The sequence below is a fragment of the Taudactylus pleione genome, unplaced genomic scaffold, assembly GCF_031769625.1.
Source record: "Taudactylus pleione unplaced genomic scaffold, aTauple2 ptg000086l, whole genome shotgun sequence".
NCBI classification, from domain to species: domain Eukaryota; kingdom Metazoa; phylum Chordata; class Amphibia; order Anura; family Myobatrachidae; genus Taudactylus; species Taudactylus pleione.
The window spans coordinates 23,265,951-23,285,703 of NW_028284488.1; the positions used below are offsets into that span (position 1 = coordinate 23,265,951).

At 42.3% G+C, this 19,753-nt stretch overlaps 2 protein-coding genes across 4 annotated transcripts in view; one reads left to right on the plus strand and one right to left on the minus strand.

Moving 5' to 3' along the window:
• The window catches only part of TMEM243 (transmembrane protein 243), a 44,687-nt gene extending 33,684 nt beyond the window's left edge, over window positions 1–11,003 (plus strand). Inside the window, exons 3-5 of the mRNA XM_088468791.1 lie at window positions 6,265–6,315; window positions 7,514–7,618; window positions 10,444–11,003. Of these exons, the coding sequence (XP_088324917.1) occupies window positions 6,265–6,315; window positions 7,514–7,618; window positions 10,444–10,566 (279 nt within the window). The 3' untranslated portion in view covers window positions 10,567–11,003. The remainder of the gene's footprint in view (window positions 1–6,264; window positions 6,316–7,513; window positions 7,619–10,443) is intronic.
• Window positions 11,004–13,942: 2,939 nt separating this feature from the next.
• The window catches only part of DMTF1 (cyclin D binding myb like transcription factor 1), an 89,968-nt gene continuing 84,157 nt past the window's right edge, over window positions 13,943–19,753 (minus strand). For all 3 annotated transcript variants that reach the window (XM_088468788.1, XM_088468790.1, XM_088468789.1), the window contains one exon: window positions 13,943–14,514. In XM_088468788.1, the coding sequence (XP_088324914.1) occupies window positions 14,417–14,514 (98 nt within the window). In that variant the 3' untranslated portion in view covers window positions 13,943–14,416. The remainder of the gene's footprint in view (window positions 14,515–19,753) is intronic.

Sequence of the window (19,753 nt, forward strand, 5' to 3'; positions counted from 1 at the left end):
AAATATATACCCAATTGAGTTATAATGCGGGAAATATTACCTTGGTTTACTTTGTCTGTTAAAGGAACGTCACCATCCAATACTCAATCTGTGTTAAATTTTGTCACGTCGATATTGCGTGGTAGACAGGCCCTTAACACCACCTGCCAATCTTTATTGGTGGGCTCATGAGAACTACCCAAGTTTCTCAAAAATCTTTGACATTTGGATAATTCCTTTTTGGGATCGGGGAAATCCTTCATGATGAAATTTAGCTCTGCTCTTGTCCAAGGACAATGCATTACCACATCCCTTGTAGGTACAACTCTGTTCGCGTCCGCATTCCCATTCGGAACAGTGATTGTCCGAATGGGATGCAGACCGGCCGCAGTGCTACCTTTTGACCTTATTACCTGACTGGGGGTTTAATCTGTTGCTGCAATGTATAGTATCAACAACTTCCTCCACGGCGCAGAGGAGTTTAACACTTCCCGTGCTGTTACACATGGAGATGGTGGCACCACTTGAGCTTGTCGTGGTGGTGCATCTAACATGTGCACAGCATGGGAAACTGCAGACATAACAATAGGCTCATCATCCACATCCATAAACATTTTCTTTATGGTTACTTGATAGGGTACAAGTTGCTTGTTACATTTATTTTTTTTTCTCAAGACTGTATCTGCACCTCCATCCACATAAGGTGGCGGTGGTGCGCGTGAACTACTGGCAATACCTTCCGCAACGCTACCTTGCTGCACATGCGCGCCATTTTGTGGCTCGCACACATTGCAATCCAGCGCTGCAGGTGTATTTGCTGGCAATGTGCTCGCAACGCTAGTTTGTGTCGCTTGCTCATTTTTAAGCAACGCATCCCCTTCATGCTGCCACAATTTTCAACATTCATAATATTTTACTTTTTTCTCGCGAGAACACATCAGACTGATGTGATCCTGGACATTATCCAATAATCTTTATCAAAACTACCAATCCTGGGAAACTGTCTAACACTCTTCATCGTTATTTCAAACCATACGTCACAATACCTTATTGCATAAGTACCGTACTTAGTATGCATAATACGATTGGCCGATCCAAGCGGCGCTTCCATTAGCAGCACATCATTGTCTAACATTTCTATTGTTTGCGTGGCTCCCATCTTGGGACAACTCCTATGTTTTTTTTTCAATAAAAATTTTTAAACTGGTGAAAGACAATTAAGATACTTTCACTTACCTGCGGACGCCTTTGAGAAAGGGTGTATCCGCAAACCCTATGGAGGACTTCTAGACGCTTCCACTCACCTGCGGAAGTAAAGGCCGCTTCCGCTCAGCAATCCCTTTTTGGCTGCCCCCTACCAGTTGAAAGGTAGTCAAGTACCCTTTGTGTTCCAGTTGATTTCGTCCACCCTCCCACCTGCTCACAATTTAACCAAAACTATGCGGTTCAATTATAGTGTTCAAATAAGCCTAACAGATCACACACATTGATTACTGAACGCTATAATCACGCTGGGGGCGAACCCTAACAAAAATAACAACTCATACACCTGCTTTGTGTAAACTCCTGCGCCTAGCACTTAAGGGTCCTACGATACCCTTAACATTTAGGTCCCGTGTTACACTCTAAACAAATACTCACTGATGCACTTTTTTTCCTGCGCAGAAAAATACACGTTAACCCAGATATTCGCAACAATTGATAATGTAAACTCAATGGCTTTGTTTAAACACGTGGCAGCACAACCGGAAAATGCGTATACGCTATTGTGCGACAAGTCGCATACATAATGATGTGACTACCACACAACCGTATGACGTACCCTTAGCTGCATATGCAAAAGTGCGTCCCTATTGCGAGCAAAAATGCGACTTAGCCGCGTGCGCAATACTGCAACACCCCCTTTTTAAACGCAAAATACTATCAACAAAGGAAAACAAACTTCTTCCTCTCTTGTCCCTGGATTCTAGTCAGCGTCTCTTGGTCACATGATAACGGGTGGCGATCTCTCAGCATCGAATGGTTGCAGGTAAGACTGCTTGTGATCACTATCCACCCTTTGCTGAGATATAGATATCCGTGTATATATCGTGTGATTAGGTACGTGACTCCACTATGAGCCCCCAACTAAGGATACTGGCTATATACCTTTCTACCTATACCTTCTAAAACCTGTCTATAACCTCTAAGATTGATGCTATTTGCGTACGCAGTCATACAGTAAAATTAAAGACCTTAGACCTTGAACATGTGTTTCCAAAGCACAAAGCATTATTCAACCAAAGTACAGATAATACACGCTGTGATCTAAGTACAATTTAGCGCAAAGAAATTATACAGACCCAAGATAGTCATACATGCGCAAGCGCTCTGGGTCCAGATTCCGAGATTCCGGCATCAGCAAGAGACCTCCGTCAATCGACAATCAGCAGAATAGACTAGAAACCCAGGGTCAGAGCACACATATTTATACCCCCCCCAGAAATAAGCTGAACAAAAGAGAGGTCTTGTTGTGATTCCATTGGCTCTCCTTCACGGTGCGTTTGTTACAAGGCACTTAACAGGTTGATTCAAATGGCCACAGTCCAGCCTCCAACAGCTGGATGCCTTCGTTTTCCCACCTCATGCAAATCTAGACTGTTGGTTTTACAAAGTACATTTTGGTTCTTTACGGTCCATAAGTTGCGAACGCATGTTCTGATCTTCACACCGATGATACCAGAAAGCTGTGGATAAAGTGCAGATCAGTAGAATACCAAAAACTTTTTTTATTTATCATGTATTAAACCTTAGATACCAAATAGTCTTTATTTCACAGCATTTGTAATAAATGAATAAAACTTGGATCTTTTACTTTATAGCTATGGAACCTTTTGTGTAAGTGTGCGTTATGTAAGTATTAGGGATATGAGAAAAGACGCTAGTTAGGTTTATCTGATTTGGGGCAGATGTGCACGCATGCAGCTAATAAACAGAATTCGCATGCAAGGTATTGTGCTGCTAACATGACGCACAGTAGCGAATGCACAACTGTGTGTAATGTGCGGTGTTTATGCATGAGATTCTATTTATGATGGATTTAATAAATATATATATAATATACACACATCTCATTCCTTACTAACAGTTTCAAACTGCAATGCAAATGTGTTATGGGCAGTGAGCTTCACTTCTCAAACAAGGTGGAGACCCCCAGCTGTGAAGCTGGGGCCATTCTGTCTGGGAGTGAGACTAAAAGGTGTTTAGGATTCAGACAAATTCAATTGTGTAGATAAATGTCTGGGTTATATTACAATTGCCACAACTATACTTGTCTATATACAGGAATTCCCAATTTGTATGTAAAACACTCACAGTATTATGGTGTATTGTCTATTCTATTTACTTTTCTCAGGAGGCTGTTTTTCTAGTTGTTTTGGTATTTCTCTATGCAAGGTTGTCTCCAGAATGGGCCTGTCATGGCTTCTAAAAAGATTGCCAGCTGTACTTAGATCGTGAGTTGTAACTTAAAATGGCGCTGGTCACAAAATGGCGTCTTGCAGATTCTTGTTTCTAAAATGGAGTCTAGCTGCCATTCGCAAGATGACGCCGCGCATGCTAATTTTTACACTGATTCCGTCTCAGCCACTAATCCAGCTTCGACAAGCCAAAGGTGGCAGATCAAGTTCATTTATCTGAGAATCAATGTAGGGACTGGCCAGATGGGAATGACCGTGAAGCGGTGGTCAGCTTAATACATTTTTGCAATATTTTGGAACCAACATTCCCTATGTTCAAAGCAGTTGCAGTTTGAAAAGTATGTGAGTGCCGAGTTTGTATGATATTTTTTTATGTAGATGGTGTGGTCACATGCCAAGGGCACCCCAGATGGTTGAGTGCCGTGGATTAAGCCTGTCACACACTATATGTATACATACATACATACATACATACAGTCAGGTGCATACATACATACATACAGTCAGGGGCATACATACATACATACAGTCAGGTGCATAAATATCGGAACATTGACAGAATTTTCATATTTTGGCCTCTATTCACCACCACAATGGCTTTGAAATGAAACAAACAAGATGTGCTTTAACTGCAGACTTTCAGATTTAATTTGAGGGTAATTACGTCCAAATCAGGTGAACGGTGTAGGAATTACATCTTCTAGAAGGTGCTCGTTAAATGTTAAGGAGAATCTAGTTGGTGTTGGGTCCCTAAAATTACTAATCCTATCTAATGGGTTTCACCTTGAGGTGGTAGATGGACCTGCATTTTTGGCCAAATGTCCTAAGAACCACATTTACATGTTAATTGTAGAGTTTATCATAATTGTTTTGACTATCTGTATTCTTAGTGCTTAGAGTGCACATGCATCATGCATTTTCCTTTCTCCAGTAGAGCTAACATCCTCAGATTAGAAGGGACAGAATAGTTACTCAACTCTGAAGTTGTCCTCGCACTGTTTAAAAAGTAAATCAAATATTGAGGCCTTAATGAATCTGCTTAAGGAGCACTCAATCCTTAGTAGCTGCCATGTGTTGCTATAGATATAGAAATATATATAGATATCTATCATATATATCTCAGTGCCTTGCAAAAGTATTCACCCCCTTTTAATTTTTCATGTTTTGTCGCCTCACAACCTCGAATTAAATTGGATTGTTTGAAGGTGTGCATCATTTAATTCACAGAACATGCCTACAACTGTGAAGTTTGTTTGTTTGTTTTTTTTTTTGTTTTTTTTTATATTGTGACTCAAACAACATTTAGAACAACATAACAGAAAACTTCAGCGTGCATAACTATTCACCACCCTAAAGTCAGTACTTTGTTGAGCCACCTTTTGCGGCAATTACAGCTGCAAGTCGCTTTGAATAAGTCTCTATGAGCTTGCCACATCTTGCCCCTGGGATTTTTGCCCGTTCCTCAAGGCAAAACTGCTCCAGCCCCTTCATGTTGGATGGTTTCTGCTTGTGAACAGCAATCTTCAAGTCTGACCACATTCTCAATTGGATTGAGATCTGGGCTTTGACTAGGCCATTCCAACACATTTAAATGTTTCCCCTTAAACCACTCGAGTGTTGCTTTTAGCAGTATGCTTCGGGTCATTGTCCTGCTGGAAGGTGAACCTCCATCCCAGTCTTAAATCACAGGCAGATTGAAACAGGTTTTGCTCAAGAATATTCCTGTATTTAGCACCATCCATCTTTCCCTCGACTCAAATCAGTTTCCCAGTCCCTGCTGCTGAAAAACATCCCACAGCATGATGCTGCCACCACCATGTTTCACTGTAGGGATGGCGTTCTTGGGGTGATGGGATGTGTTGGGTTTGCGCCAGACATAGTGTTTTTCTTGGTGGATGAAAAGTTAGTTTAGCCTCATCTGACCAGAGCACCTTCCTCCATACATTTGGGGAGTTGCCCACGTGCCTTTTGGCAAACTCAAATCGTGTCTTCCTATTTTTATCACAATGTAATGGCTTTTTTTTTCTAGCCACTCTTCCATAAAGCCCAGCTCTATGGAGTGTACGGCTTATTGTGGTCACATGCACAGATACACCAGTCTCTGCTGTGGAACTCCGCAGCTCCTTCTGGGTTACCTTTTGCTCTCTGTGTTACCTCTCTGATTAATGCCCTCCTTGCCCGGTCTGTGAGTTCTTGTGGGCGGCCCTCTCTTGGCAGGTTTGTTGTGGTACCATGTTCGGTGGTGGTGGTGGTGGTGCAGGTGGATTTGATGGTGCTCCGGGGCATCATCAAAGATTTGTATTTTTTTTTTTTTTTTTTTTTATAACCCACCCCAGAATTCTACTTCTCAACAACTTTGTCCCTGATTTGTTTGGAGAGCTCCTTGGTCTTCATGGTATGATGATTAGTGGTGTTGCAGCCTCCAGCCTTTCAGAAAAGTTGTGTTTATACTGACAAATCATGTGACACTTAGTGAAATTAAGCCCACCTGTGTGAAATCTAATTGTGACTTCTGAAGGTAATTGGTTGCACCAGAACTTTTGAGGGGCTTCATAGCAAAGGGGGTGATTACATATGCACATGCCTATTTACAGAATTTAATTTATAAAGATTCTTTCGAAAGTGCCGCAATTAAGGGCACTGAAATGTTGCCATACTACATGCCGCCCTAATAGTTTATTTCACAAAGCCGCAAGGAGTGCTGCACCACCGCTGTGTTTTGTTTTTTTTTTTGCCCATAAAGTACATTTTTACGATTGTAAGCCTAAACTTCAGCTTTGGTCTTGTATCCTGCTTATTCTAGCCATTTTTCCATATCTACTTTTAGGACAGAATCATTAACGTCATTGTTGGTGTGATAACATCCCTGCTGGTCCTGGTAAGTATGTTATTAGTTAAATCATATCTAATGTAATGAAGATTTGTAAATGAAAAATTATATTAGTTGCAGATGGTATTGAGTAGGTCTTTCTCCACTTGTTTCAACATATGTTCTGAGCTGTTAAATTACTCATTAGTGTTCTCTTTAATATTGTACAATACTAAGGAGGCGATTCAATTGTTTGCACCTGTGGCTTTGACTAATGGGTACCTGACGGAGCAAATTCAGTTGTTGCTCCGTTTGTGTGTGAATGCCATGGTTGGACACATGTCTGCTTGCATCCTCATGAGGTGGTAAGCAGAAATGTACGATAAGTCCATGGTTTTGGGCTCCCAAATTATTGTTTGGGTGCGCTAACCAGGACTTTAGCTGGGTTTAGCTGCTTTACGTGGCTAAGCCTGGTCTATATGGATGCGATAAGGCATGGGCGACCTATAACAATTGAATATTGCACACCAACCTTCCATCACTTTAGAAGGGAGATCTGGCTCGATAGAATTGTTTTAGCGCCCCTTATGAGGCTGTATAAAAAAGAAATAGTTAAAGTACTTTATGACTAAACTTATTATTAAATAGGAGTATGAACTCCTCTTAAATCTCACTAACATTCTTTTTCTTGGTTTCTGTTGACCACTTGTAAATTCCAAGAGGTATTCAAGGGCTTTCAGTCTAAAATTGTAACAAGCCTGTGCAATACTTTCAATTACATTATTACTGGCATTTGTGTGCTAGCATAGCTGGAGTTGTTTAAGTAGTAGATCCTGCTCTTGGGTATATGCTACTGCTGTAGTTTTAGTATGGAAAAATGTATTAACTTTGACTTACAGCGATGGCTTAATTTTAGAGGTTTGAAAAGTCAAATTAGTATTAATGTGAATGATGATGCAATGATAATTGACATTATCCAGTGTTTCTGTATGCTTCCATTATACATCTTTTAGAGCAGGGAGCCAGATGATATTTTAGAGGACATGCAGTGTTTCACCTCATTAGTGACTCGGGCACACTTATCACCAGACTTTCCAAGAATCCAAATTGCTAAGTCTCATGAGCTGATTATGTATTCTATGGTAGTGGTGTCCATTTCTCTGATAATAGAAGAATATGCCTAGAAATGCATGTACTATCTTAGCTGAATGTTTTGTATGCAATTTTAGATTTCTAAATGTGTGATCTTTTCTTTACTAACACACAGGTAACATGTATCAGTGCTTTTGTCTTCCCTCATCCACCTCCAAAACCAGTGAATGTTTTTTTTGCTGTCTGCATTTTCTTGTGCTCCATTACTGGTCTCATACTGGTAAGTACAAAACATTTAAAATAGTATTTGTTGATGTTATTAAAGCAATATTTATCAGTGGATACATTTGACTGAGTTCTACGGTTACTGCTAATGCACTATGTGCTCAGAATATTTTAGTTCCAGGAACACATTGCCTGCAGCATTCGAATAGTTCATAATCAGTGTTAAGCTCCGTACACGCAGAGCGATGCTTCCGATCAGATATCGACCAGGTTGGCCTGCAAGCACGGGAGCGACCATCCGTGCCTGCAGATCGACCATCGCTTGGGCGTTTGATGGAGCCAAAAACTGGATGATTTTTACGATATGAACGTTATCGTTCAAATTGATCAATTTTATCTGACACACTGTACGCACCATTAGTGTTGTGCGTTAAGAAATTACACTGTCTGCTATGGGCAGAGTAAGGGTTTGAACACTTGTTGGTTGTTGAAATAAAAAAAAAAACCCTGTATTTTGGTACTTGCTGATATATCAATTTCTCCAATTCCATGGGAGACACTGGAGTTACACTTGGGTATAGACTGGTGATGAGTGGTGCCAGGCACTGTAAATTCTTTAGACATGTAGTTGGCTCCTCCCTCCTCTGTATCCCACTGGACTCCATTAAGCTAACCAAGCCCGTGTGGAGACGGAGAGCAGAACAATAGAGGAAGGCTACAAGCAAGCAGGAGGAGGAACCAACAGTAAGACTGCAGTATTTGTAGTTTCTCTGTTCAAACAAGCAACATGCAGACTTAACATACAAGAAAAACCGTGTCAGGAAAAGGCAGCGCTTGGTCCACGGTCCAAAGTATGGACCGTGGACAAATCTGCTGCATGGCAAAGTTGAGACTCAGAAGCAACTCTATGTGTAGCCCGAGAGGTAACAACTGAGCATGTTGAAACACCAAAATGGATGTAGGGGGTGTCCGGCCATTGGCTACGTAAACTTGACTGATCCACCTAGGTAGGGTCTGCTTAGAAGTAGGCCAACCTTGTCTGGTAGCCTCATACAGCACAAAAAGGCAATCCGACTTTCGCAGAGGTGCCGTACACACAACATAGATCCAGAGGGCCCGAACTACGTCAAGTGACGGGGAAGAAGCATGTTGGCTGACGAGACAGGAACCACAATAGCTTGATTATGTGTAAAGAGAAAACCACCTTTGGCAAGAAGACCAGCTTCATGCGATGCACAGACCTATCATCGTGGCACTTGAGACATGGAGATAGACGGAACAATGCCCCAAGCTCAGATACCCTTCTGGTCGAAGCTAGAGCTAAAAGGAGAACTGTTTATCCAGGACAGGTACCTGAGGTCCACCTCTTCTGGAAGCTCAAACAAAGCTGATTGAAGGATGATCAATACTAAGTTGAGATCCCAAGGAGCAGTAGGAGGTACAAAAGGTGGTTGTACTCCTTGAGTGCCTAAACACCCCCCCCCTCCTCCCGTTCCCCTAGCCTACTGGGGGGGTGCCTAACCCAAAGTCCTCCCTGGGAGCCCTAACCCCACCCCCACCCCAGATTTAGACGCCTGTCATTTAACCCTCGCCGGGATTAAGTAGTCGGGAAGCCAGCGGTCGGCATTGCGTCCGCCGGCTTCCTGAACGTATACCCTTTGAATCTATCTGGCCAATGTTCATGGAGGAATCCCCCAGATATATAGCAGACTCTCTAATATTCTTAGCTAGGGGAGTCTGGTCAGCTCATGGAACATTGGATTGAAGGCTGTCGACGAACTGTTCCGCCCACTTTTCAACAGTTTTATTCACTAAGGCATCGACTAAGGCCTGTCTCTGAAAAACCTGCTGCTTTTATAGATTGATTTCAGGGTTGTTTCCAACTTCCTATCTGATCCATCTCTCAATGATGTGGTCCCTGGGACTGGTCAATTTCAAGGAGAAGTCTCCCACTTGGCCCTGTCACTGGAAGGAAAAGGGTAGAGGGAAAGAAAATGTAATTAATTGGATACAGACTAAAGAGCACCTGTCTCCCCTGGGCAAAATTGTAGTGGAGTGCCAGGCTCCACTCATCGCCCTTCTATAGCCCAGTGTTACTTCAGTGTCCCCTAGTGGATAAAGTAGAAATGGTGGCTATAGTTTACTTTATCTACTCAATTTATCGAAGCACTTTTATTCACAAATCTAAACGTCCACAATGTTAAGGGACACGACAACAGCATTTTACCAATTGTTAATGCTTTAGACAATGTTGACATTGACACAAACTGAACAGTTGTGAAAGTGGGTGTATAGGTTAGTAAGCTTACATTTATTTTTGGACTACCAGTATTTTGTTTAAAAGGAGTTACTGTGTATTAACTGCTTTCAAAGAATGTCTGGAAGGCATTGTAGAACATGTGATGTACTGGTGCATGCAGGTGCACAAAGCTCCAGCATATGCTACATTTTTATTATTGGTCATGTTTGTATAGAACATGTGCCAGTATTAGTGTGCAAAATAAAATGTACATTATGAATACTGTATTGAAATGCACACAGCTATGAAATTACAGTGTGTGTCGCTGTGCAACTCAGGGGTTCATACAGATCAGAGTATTGCATTGCAGCTATGTTATACTGAAAAATGAGAATTTTATTTGGGGAATATAAAACCATAACTAAATATACCAATTGTATTGTAGAAAAGAGCTACTAAACAGATATGTGCTATAACCTGTATAATAATATGAGAGATCAAGACCGTTTTTTTTTTCCCCATTGATGCATAATTACATTGAGGGTCTGAGTTATTGATGATGATTGCCACATTTGCAGTATTCTTTTGTTTACATTAAGGGGATGTTAACTTTTTGTTCACTTGAAATTTAACTCTTACAGATTTTCTGGTACCGGCAAGGGGACCTGGAACCCAAGTTCAGGAATCTGATCTATTATATTTTATTTTCCGTTGTCATGTTATGTATATGTGCCAACTTATACTTTCATGATGTGGGGAAATGAAGCATGGAGAAAAGCAACTTAACCTGCACTGAGCAGCATACTGTACTGCAATGCTACGCGAAGATGACGGCACATTGTGGAACAAACACAAGTTTTATTTTGTTGTTCATTTTAGGAAGGGGAGAGCTACTGCCATAAGAGACTGTTTTCTTTTAAACCATTGTTGCACTTAAAAGATCGGGTGAGAACCACTCACTGGCACTTTTTCACTGTAGTATGATTTGCGTTTTTTTTCATAGCAACACTGACAAACTCCAAATGAACAAAGAGTGCGCAATTTGTTAAATATTCTTTATTTTCTTTAAATATAATACAGTTTTCTTTTTTACTATGCAACAGATGCCAGTAAGTACTATACTTCACATGACCAAAATTGTAATAATAGGCTGTAAAACACATTTTGATTGTGGGTTTCAATAAATAAATTTATTTACATGCCTGTTGTGTAGTGTTTTTGTGGGCATTTCCTTAAAAACAAGAAACCTTAAATTGCAAAGTGGTTGAACAGAGAAATGCAGAATAATGGTCCTGAAGTAAAACTAACACTATATTGATGCCCTGTCAATTTCTCCTTTCAGAGATAAAAACCCCTCCAACCACTCGGAAGAAGCTGCAGCCAGTTGGGCTCAGAGAATGCACAAACTGCTGGGCCCCAATAAACACCCAAGTTCTTCTTCCAATTAATTGCACTTAAAAAATACAAGCAAATCCTTTACCTAACTCTGGTCTCCAGCCAAAGCTCTCATGGACAATATTTGAAAAGTGTTAAAAAAAAAATATAACCACTAATAAGAATCCTATTATTCTAAGGGCCTGGTTCAATTAGCCACAATAATTTACTGTGTGAGGTAAAGGGTAGTAGCAAAGCCAGAGGCTATTCCATTGCAACCCCTTTTCCTCATGTGTTAACGTATAGTTCCTGGGATAAGTACCTAAAGCTAATGTGCTTGCAGCATCCGCAATAAGTGTACTTACTGCAGATTTCTGTACGAGCCTTCCTCAGAAATCAGTGTTAAGAGCAGCCCCGGTTGACCAATTAGCCTGAAGTCTTCAGATCGCAAACTGCAAATCTTTTAGAAATGGTTTCTTTTTTTGTTTTTAAATTGAGTTAGCCTACTGTAGCTATTTAATATTTGCAGGTAAAATAATCCTGATTCAGAACTTTTTTAGGAGGAAAGGGGGAGGGTTTGAAGAAAACTTTGCCATCAAAATCTTCAGAGCTCAACTGCTCAAGGCTGGAAAAGGAGCATTTCCTATTCACTTGACTGTTGGTATGGGCGTGGTGGTTGAGCAGTATAAACTAGTTCATTTCGGAGTGGAAAAGTACTAGTGTTCAAAGGGCCCACCTGATATTGTATGTTAGGATAGATGGCAAACTGCTTACCATACTAGGCAACAATATACAAGTCACATCTACATAATGTATGGAAAACTGGATAATGTAGAACTAAATGTAATTTTTTTTTTTTTACTGTGTAGTAGAATTGTAGTCATACTGGTGCCACTGACTTAAAGCATGTACACTTGATAAACTATGGGGAAACCTCTTATTCTAATTCCCAATACACATCTGAAGTTGCAATGGCCCTTAGTGCAATGCACAATGCAAAGTAGTGTGAATGTTGTAATGCTAGGGGGTTTATCTAGAAAATAACAGCTTGCAAACGCTGCCGCTTCCCATCATGTTTAAGCAGAAAAAATTACAAGGGCAATGATTTTAAAAGCAATGGTCTTTTTAAATGTGTGTCTTAAACATATCTGAAAGTGGCGGCCTTTGCAAGCCGTTGCTCAATAAACACATCCTTTGAACACACACCCAATTCTGACAGCGATATAAGTTAATTGGTTTGTCTGATGGTGAGTTAGCTCAAGATGTATGGCCAGCATTAGGCTTCGTCCACACTGATTTTTTTTGGGGGAGTTTTGAGTGTATGGCAAGTGGGGTGGAACCTTTTCTCCTGTTTCAAAACACGAAAAAAATATGTTGGTGTCTGTCTTCTACAGTGAGGTAAAAAAAACAAAGATTGTGCCTCCTCTGTACACAGCGAACATCCACTGGGCCAGATCCTACTGTAATTATTCTTCTGTACCCTCCAGTAATAGAAAACTGCAATATGTATTGCACACCTACCTACAGTACATCTTACAGGTTTGGGATGATTGCCATTACATCCATTTACTTCATCTTATCACCAGTGGCTATTTAAAGACCCCAGACATTCATTATAAAATGGTTGTTACAATGGTCAAAAAAAACAATAGGCAATGAAAAACTGGGATCCATCTTCTCTAAAGCTATAAAATGTAGGCCTAGATATAATGCTGAAATATATATTCATAGCACAGTTTACAAAATACTGGCCGCATCTAAAATGCACAGTGACTGTCTGTGAAAGGGCTTGTGATACTTTTTTGTTTATAATGAAAAACACTGATCTTGGTTTAATGCAATATATCCAGTCCTTGTAGTGTATTGTGTGGAAAATTATGAACTCTTAGGGAGTATGTTTTACTAACCAACGAGTTGTCAGTCAGATTTGCCCGAAGGATTTAAAACCAATAGAAATGCATTCTAAATCAGGTTTTCTTAATATTTATTACTGTTGCCGGAGACTGGCATCTTTGAAAACCCACTGGTTAGTAAGTGTACCCCTTTAGACTTTTTCTATTTGGTTTGAAAATGTCATGGTTTTTAAATTATATAATTTAAATGGTAAGCCCCCTACCATATAGTCTTGTTGCTTAATAATTTTGACTTTTTTTTTTGTTTTTTTGTTACAATGATCAGTCACTGTAAACCAGGCTTGCCTACCCTCCCGATTTGGTCAAGAGCCTCCCGAATATTGGGTGCCGCTCCCGACCCCCCCGGGAAGGCAGGCAAGCCTCCCGGCTGCCGCCTACCCCCCCAGACTAACAGTAAAAACCCCCGCTGGCGGGGGGCCCGATGACACGATTCGCGCTGAATTGCGTCATCGTGGCTCCGCCCCCTGCTTCACAATGCCTTTTTTCCGGCATTGTGAAGAGGGGGCGGGGTCACACCCCGGCCCCGCCCCCAAAACGGCATCATAACCCGGCCACCCCCCCCACACAATGCAGGCATTCAGCTCCCTCCCGGAAGGAGGGAGCTGAATGTCGGCAAGTATGCTGTAAACTATGTCTCATTAGTGCCAGAGCGAATTATGTTTTATATCGCTGCTAATACAAAAGCATAATGCCTTCTAACAATAGTGTATTTGTGTCTGACATCAAGGCCTGAGGGGCAGATGTATGAAGCTCTGGAAAGTGATAAAGTGTGGAGTGATAAACCTCCAACCAATTGGCTCACAACTCTCATTTTTCAAACACAGCCTGTAACATGACAGTTGGGAGCTGAGTGGCTGGTCGTTTATCACTCTCCAGTTTATCACTTTCCAGATCTTCATACATATGCCCCTGAAAGTCTGATTTTCCATTTAAGTTAGGTAATTTTTTTTTTTGTATGGCAAGGAGATAGTAGAACCTAAATTCCTTGTGTAGAATTAAAGACATGCGCACAAATAGCAAAAAAAGACTTTAAAAGCAGCTAATTACAGAGAACTGATCTCTGTTGGTCAGGGGGATGGGACAGTACCAACTTATTTTCTTGAGTGTGAAAATATGTGACCCTTAAGCAGTGCTGGCAAATGAAGCCAGAAATACAAGTCTAACAACATTAGCTAGTGATAAAGTAGTGTGCATTTTGCATTGGTTAAAAAATAACCCACACAACTGGTTTGCTGCCATATAAGAAACTGTAACAATTGGAATAAAGGGTGGAATGGGTGCAGCAAGTCTAAACAGAAGGCTTGGAATGCATATTTAGTTGCAATTTTTATATATCCTCAGCATCTTTTAAGTCATCAGAGTCTGGTCCATCTATCGATGAGTCAATATGATGGGATCTATCCCTGTGGTGCTGTAAAATGGGATCTAGAAAACAAAAAAGGAATTAATCAGTTTGTATTGCAATAAAGCTATAAAACAATAACATGATTTTTATACTTGTATTTAAATATTTTTTTGAGCCCTTTGGGGAACACTGGGAGATCCAATAGGCACTGGAACTTCAAAAATTGCAAAAGTCTTGAGCTTCTCCTGAGTGTCCAGCAGGATGAATATATCTCCATATTGTTGGTATTATTCTAACCAAGCCCCACAAGACAGAACCAGAGAACAAAAAAAATAATGTAACTAAAAGATTAACTTTGGTAAACTTTAAACCAGAGAACTAGATCGTAAATGGGTGGAATGCGGTGTCTCCCAATGGATTCATAAAAAAAAAAAAAAAAAAAGGTTTTAATGTATCTTCAATTTTCTCCATCAACCTATGTTGGACACAGAACTCTGGGGGCATCCCAACCTGCACCATAGTGTGTATGCCCAGAGTTGCAGAGTACAGCACCTTATACTGTGTATGCGCACAGAGGGCACAGACTTCGGAGTTGACGGCAGCGGGAATCCCCCTCCACGCGGCTTCAGAGGATAATGCCTGGCCATCCTGATAGCTTGCCTCATATGGGAACAGATTACATCAGTCTCTGATGTGATCCAGCCCCGCCCCCGGCGAAACGTATGTCATCTGACTTTGAACGAGGCAGACTGTCGGAGCAGTCAGGTACCATCCTGTGAAGGAGTGCGTAGGGGGATTCCCGCTGCCGCCGGCGTGACTGCTGAAGCTTGTGGTCTTATCTGTTCCCATGTGAGGCAAGCTATCAGGACGGCCAGGCATTATCCTGTGAAGCCACGTGGAGAGGGATTCCCGCTGCCGTCAACTCCGAAGTCTGTGCCCTCTGTGCGCATACACAGCCACATTTCCCTATAGGGAACAGCAGCATGTCTATGGGATATCCTCATGAATTCAGCATTAGCCAAGTCATGCTTTTGATCTGATACATTAACTGTGTATGCCTTCTCTTCACTTGTAGCACACTGCTGTTGCTGAGTCTCTGATGAGAAGCAGCCTCTATATGTGTTTGAATTAGCCATATTCCTCTATAATATCCCAGATATATAAGTATGGTGATGCGTGTGTGTATATTCAGTCAGGTCCATAAATATTGGGACATTGACAGAATTTTCAGATTTTGGCCTCTATTCACCACCACAATGGTTTTGAAATGAAACAAACAAGATGTGCTTTAACTGCAGACTTTCAGATTTAATTTGAGGGTAATTACATCCAAATCAGGTGAACGGTGTAGGAATTACAACGGTTTCTATATGTACCTCCCACTTTTTAAGGGGCCAAAAGTAATGGGACTATCAACTCAAAAGCTATTTCATGGACAGGTGTGGGCTATTCCCTCGTTATTTCATTATCAATTAAGCAGGTAAAAGGTCTGGAGTTGATTCTAGGTGTGACATTTGCATTTGGAATCAGTTGCTGTAAACTCTCAATATGAGATCCAAAGAGCTGTCACTATCAGTGAAGCAAGCCATCATTAGGCTGAAAAATCAAAACAAACCCATCAGAGAGATAGAAAAAACATTAGGTGTGGCCAAATCAACTGTTTGGAACATTCTTAAAAAGAAAGAACGCATCGGAGAGCTCAGCAACACCAAAAGACCCGGAAGACCACGGAAAACAACTGTGGTGGATGGCAAAATAATTATTTCCCTGGTGAAGAAAAACCCCTTCACAACAGTTGGCCAAATCAAGAACACTCTCCAGGAGGTAGATGTATATGTGTCAAAGTTTGCCAAACAACATCTAAAAAAGCCATTACAGTTCTGGAACAACATCCTATGGACAGATGAGACAAAGATCAACTTGTACCAGAGTGATGGGAAGAGAAGAGTATGGAGAAGGAAAGGAACTGCTCATGATCCAAAACATACCACCTCATCAGTGAAGCATGGTGGTGGTAGTGTCATGGCGTGGGCATGTATGGCTGCCAATGGAACTGGTTCCCTTGTATTTATTGATGATGTGACTGCTGACAAAAGCAGCAGAATGAATTCTGAAGTGTTTCAGGCAATATTATATGCTCATATTCAGTCAAATGCTTCAGAACTCATTGGACGGCGCTTCACGGTGCAGATGGACAATGACCCGAAGCATACTGCAAAAGCAACCAAAGAGTTTTGTAAGGCTAAAAAGTGGAATGTTGTGCAATGGCCAAGTCAATCCCCTGACCTGGATCCGATTGAGCATGCATTTCACTTGATGAAGACAAAACTGAAGGGTTAATGACACAAGAACAAGCAGGAACTGAAGACATTTGCACTAGAGGCCTGGCAGAGCATCACCAGGGATGAAACCCAGTGTCTGGTGATGTCTATGCGTTCCAGACTTCAGGCTGTAATTGTCTGTAAAGGATTTGCAACAAAGTATTACAAAGTGAAAGTTAGATTTAGGATTGTTTAGTTTGTCCCATTACTTTTGGCCCCTTAAAAAGTGGGAGGCATATATTGAAACTGTTGTAATTCCTACACTGTTCACCCGATTTGGATGTAATTACCCTCAAATTAAATCTGAAAGTCTGCAGTTAAATCACATCTTGTTTGTTTCATTTCAAAGCCATTGTGGTGGTGAATAGAGGACCAAATCTGAAAATTCTGTCAATGTCCCAATATTTATGGACCTGACTGTATATATCTTAAACACTGTTTATGAATTGGCACTCCTATTGCCTAGATTATTAAGTGTTGTTTTGGTAATATACCGATCACATATTGGGTTATATAAAGAGTATTTTCTCCAATCAACTATTGAAGGACATATTTGAGACATTTAGTGCCCTATGATTGAATGGGTGACTTCTTATATATGCAACACACATGTGTTAATTAGTATGTATTTTTTGCTCAATAATGTATCAATGGCAGGAGATTACTACCAATGATATAAGAGACTGTTTTTCAATCAATATCTAAAAGATTGATTTGAGATAGCTACAGTCCTATGTTCAGATGGACCACACTCTTTGACATATATGGTTAATGCATTGATTTATATGTATTTTTTGCTGATTAATTGATTCATGACAGATGATTATCACACTCCCTGCAACCGCAGGGAAGCCGCCATAACCTTGGTGAACACACGTGGTGCTGTCGCCAGCCCAAAAGTTAACGCCCGGAACTGGAAGAGATCGTTGCGGATTGCAAACCTGAGGTAAGCGTCCTGTATTTCCAACGAAACCATGTAATCCCCAGGTTCCAGCGCCAGAATGATGGACCGTAGGGTCTCCATCCGAAACCTCGGCACCCACAAGGCCTTGTTGAGTGCTTTGAGGTTGAGGATCGGATGGTACGACCCATTGGGTTTCTGCACCAAAAACAGATTGGAATAGAAACCCTGGCCCCTCTGGGAGAATGGAACAGGCACTATAACTCCAGCCTGGAGCATAGTGTGCAAAACCTTCCGCAGTTCCATGCCTTTGTTCCGGTCTGATGGAAGACCCGTGGTGAAGAATCGGGACGGGGGCCTGTGCCGGAAGGAGAGGTCATACCCGTGAGAAACCACCTCGTGAACCCAAGTGTCTGTCGTGGTAACCGACCAACACTGGGCGAACTGCAGCAGGCGGCCTCCCACTTTGGGATCCCCCAAAGGGAGGCCCGGACCGTCAGTCCGCAGGCTTGTCATCTGGCTTAGGGGCCGGACGTCTGGTACTCCAGGCCTGTTTCCGGGGCTTGGCCGATTTTTTGGGGCCAGCCTGTCGGGGAAAAGACTGTGCCTTAGGCCTACCCTGGGCCCTGTAAGGCCGAAAGGACGACGTACCTGAACTGGAAGGAACCGCAGCAGACGGGAGACATGCCGATTTGGCTGCCGCCAGCATGGCTACAATTTTGTCCAGATCCGGACCAAATAGGACTTCTCCATTAAAAGGCAAAGCTTCCAAGCCCTTCATGGAATCAGCATCCGCCTTCCAAGATCGCAACCATAAGGTGCGACGAGCAGCTACAGCTGCTGAAGAAATCCGAGAAGTCAGGGTACTGATATCCAAGGCCGCTTCATTGATATAAGTGGCCGAATCTCGGAGATTGCCTATCAACTCTGTCTGTTCAGCCGAACAGTCGGAATCCAAAGACACCTCCAAACTATCAGCCCAGTGCTCCATAGCTCTGGCTACCCAACAAATGGCCATAGCCGGCCTGGCTGCCCCCCCCGCAAGGGAATAAACTGACTTTAGGCAGATCTCCACCTTACGGTCCGTAGCATCCTTCAAGGAGGGCATGGGCAATGTGGCATTTCGGACTAGGCGTGTCACATGAGAATCCACCTGTGGAGGGGATTCCCACTTAGAAAATTAATTGTCCGCAAACCGATAAGCCACCGCCAAGCATCTCTGAGGCTGATACCGTTTGCCAGGGTGTTTCCACGCCTCCTTTAAATGGTCCACTAACTGACCCGAAAGAGGAAACACTGTGGCGTCACCCTTAATATCCTTAAAAAACAAGAGATATGGTAAGAACTTACCTTTGTTATCTCTGTTTCTACGAAGTCCATAGGGTCCACAGGGTTGACCTTGGGGTTATAGCTGGAACAGGATCCATGGGCACCACACAGTTAAGCTTTTAGCTCCCAGGATGCACTTGGGTCCTCCTCTATACCTCGCCCCCGAGCCACAGGCACCTCAGTTGGTAAGCAGCCTAGGCCGGAGGAGAATATGGAACAGAGAGAAGGAAGACTGGAACACACAAGAAACCATACACACAGCAATGTGAGACGGAAAACCGGTGACCAGCCACACAGCCCATTTGAAGCCAGGTGCGTCAGGGCTGGCGCCCTGTGGACCCTATGGACTTCGTAGAAACAGAGATAACAAAGGTAAGTTCTTACCATATCTCTTGTTTTCTACTTCAGGGTCCATAGGGGGTCCACAGGGTTGACCTTGGGGATGTCCCAAAGCAGTTCAACTAAGGGCGGGGACGCTCCTGTGCTGAAAGGAGCACCCGGCGCCCAAAGGATGCATCCTGAGAGGCGAAGGTGTCAAACGCATAGAACCTCAAAAACGTTTGAATAGAAGACCAAGTGGCCGCCTTACACAGCTGAACAGCAGAAGCGCCACGTCTAGCAGCCCAAGAGGGACCCACAGAACGAGTGGAATGAGCCTTAACAGAGGCTGGCACAGGTAAACCCTCCTGTGCATAAGCCTCACAAATAACGGAACGAAGCCAACGGGCTAACGTTTGTTTGTTGGCAGGCCAACCCCTCTTGTGAAAA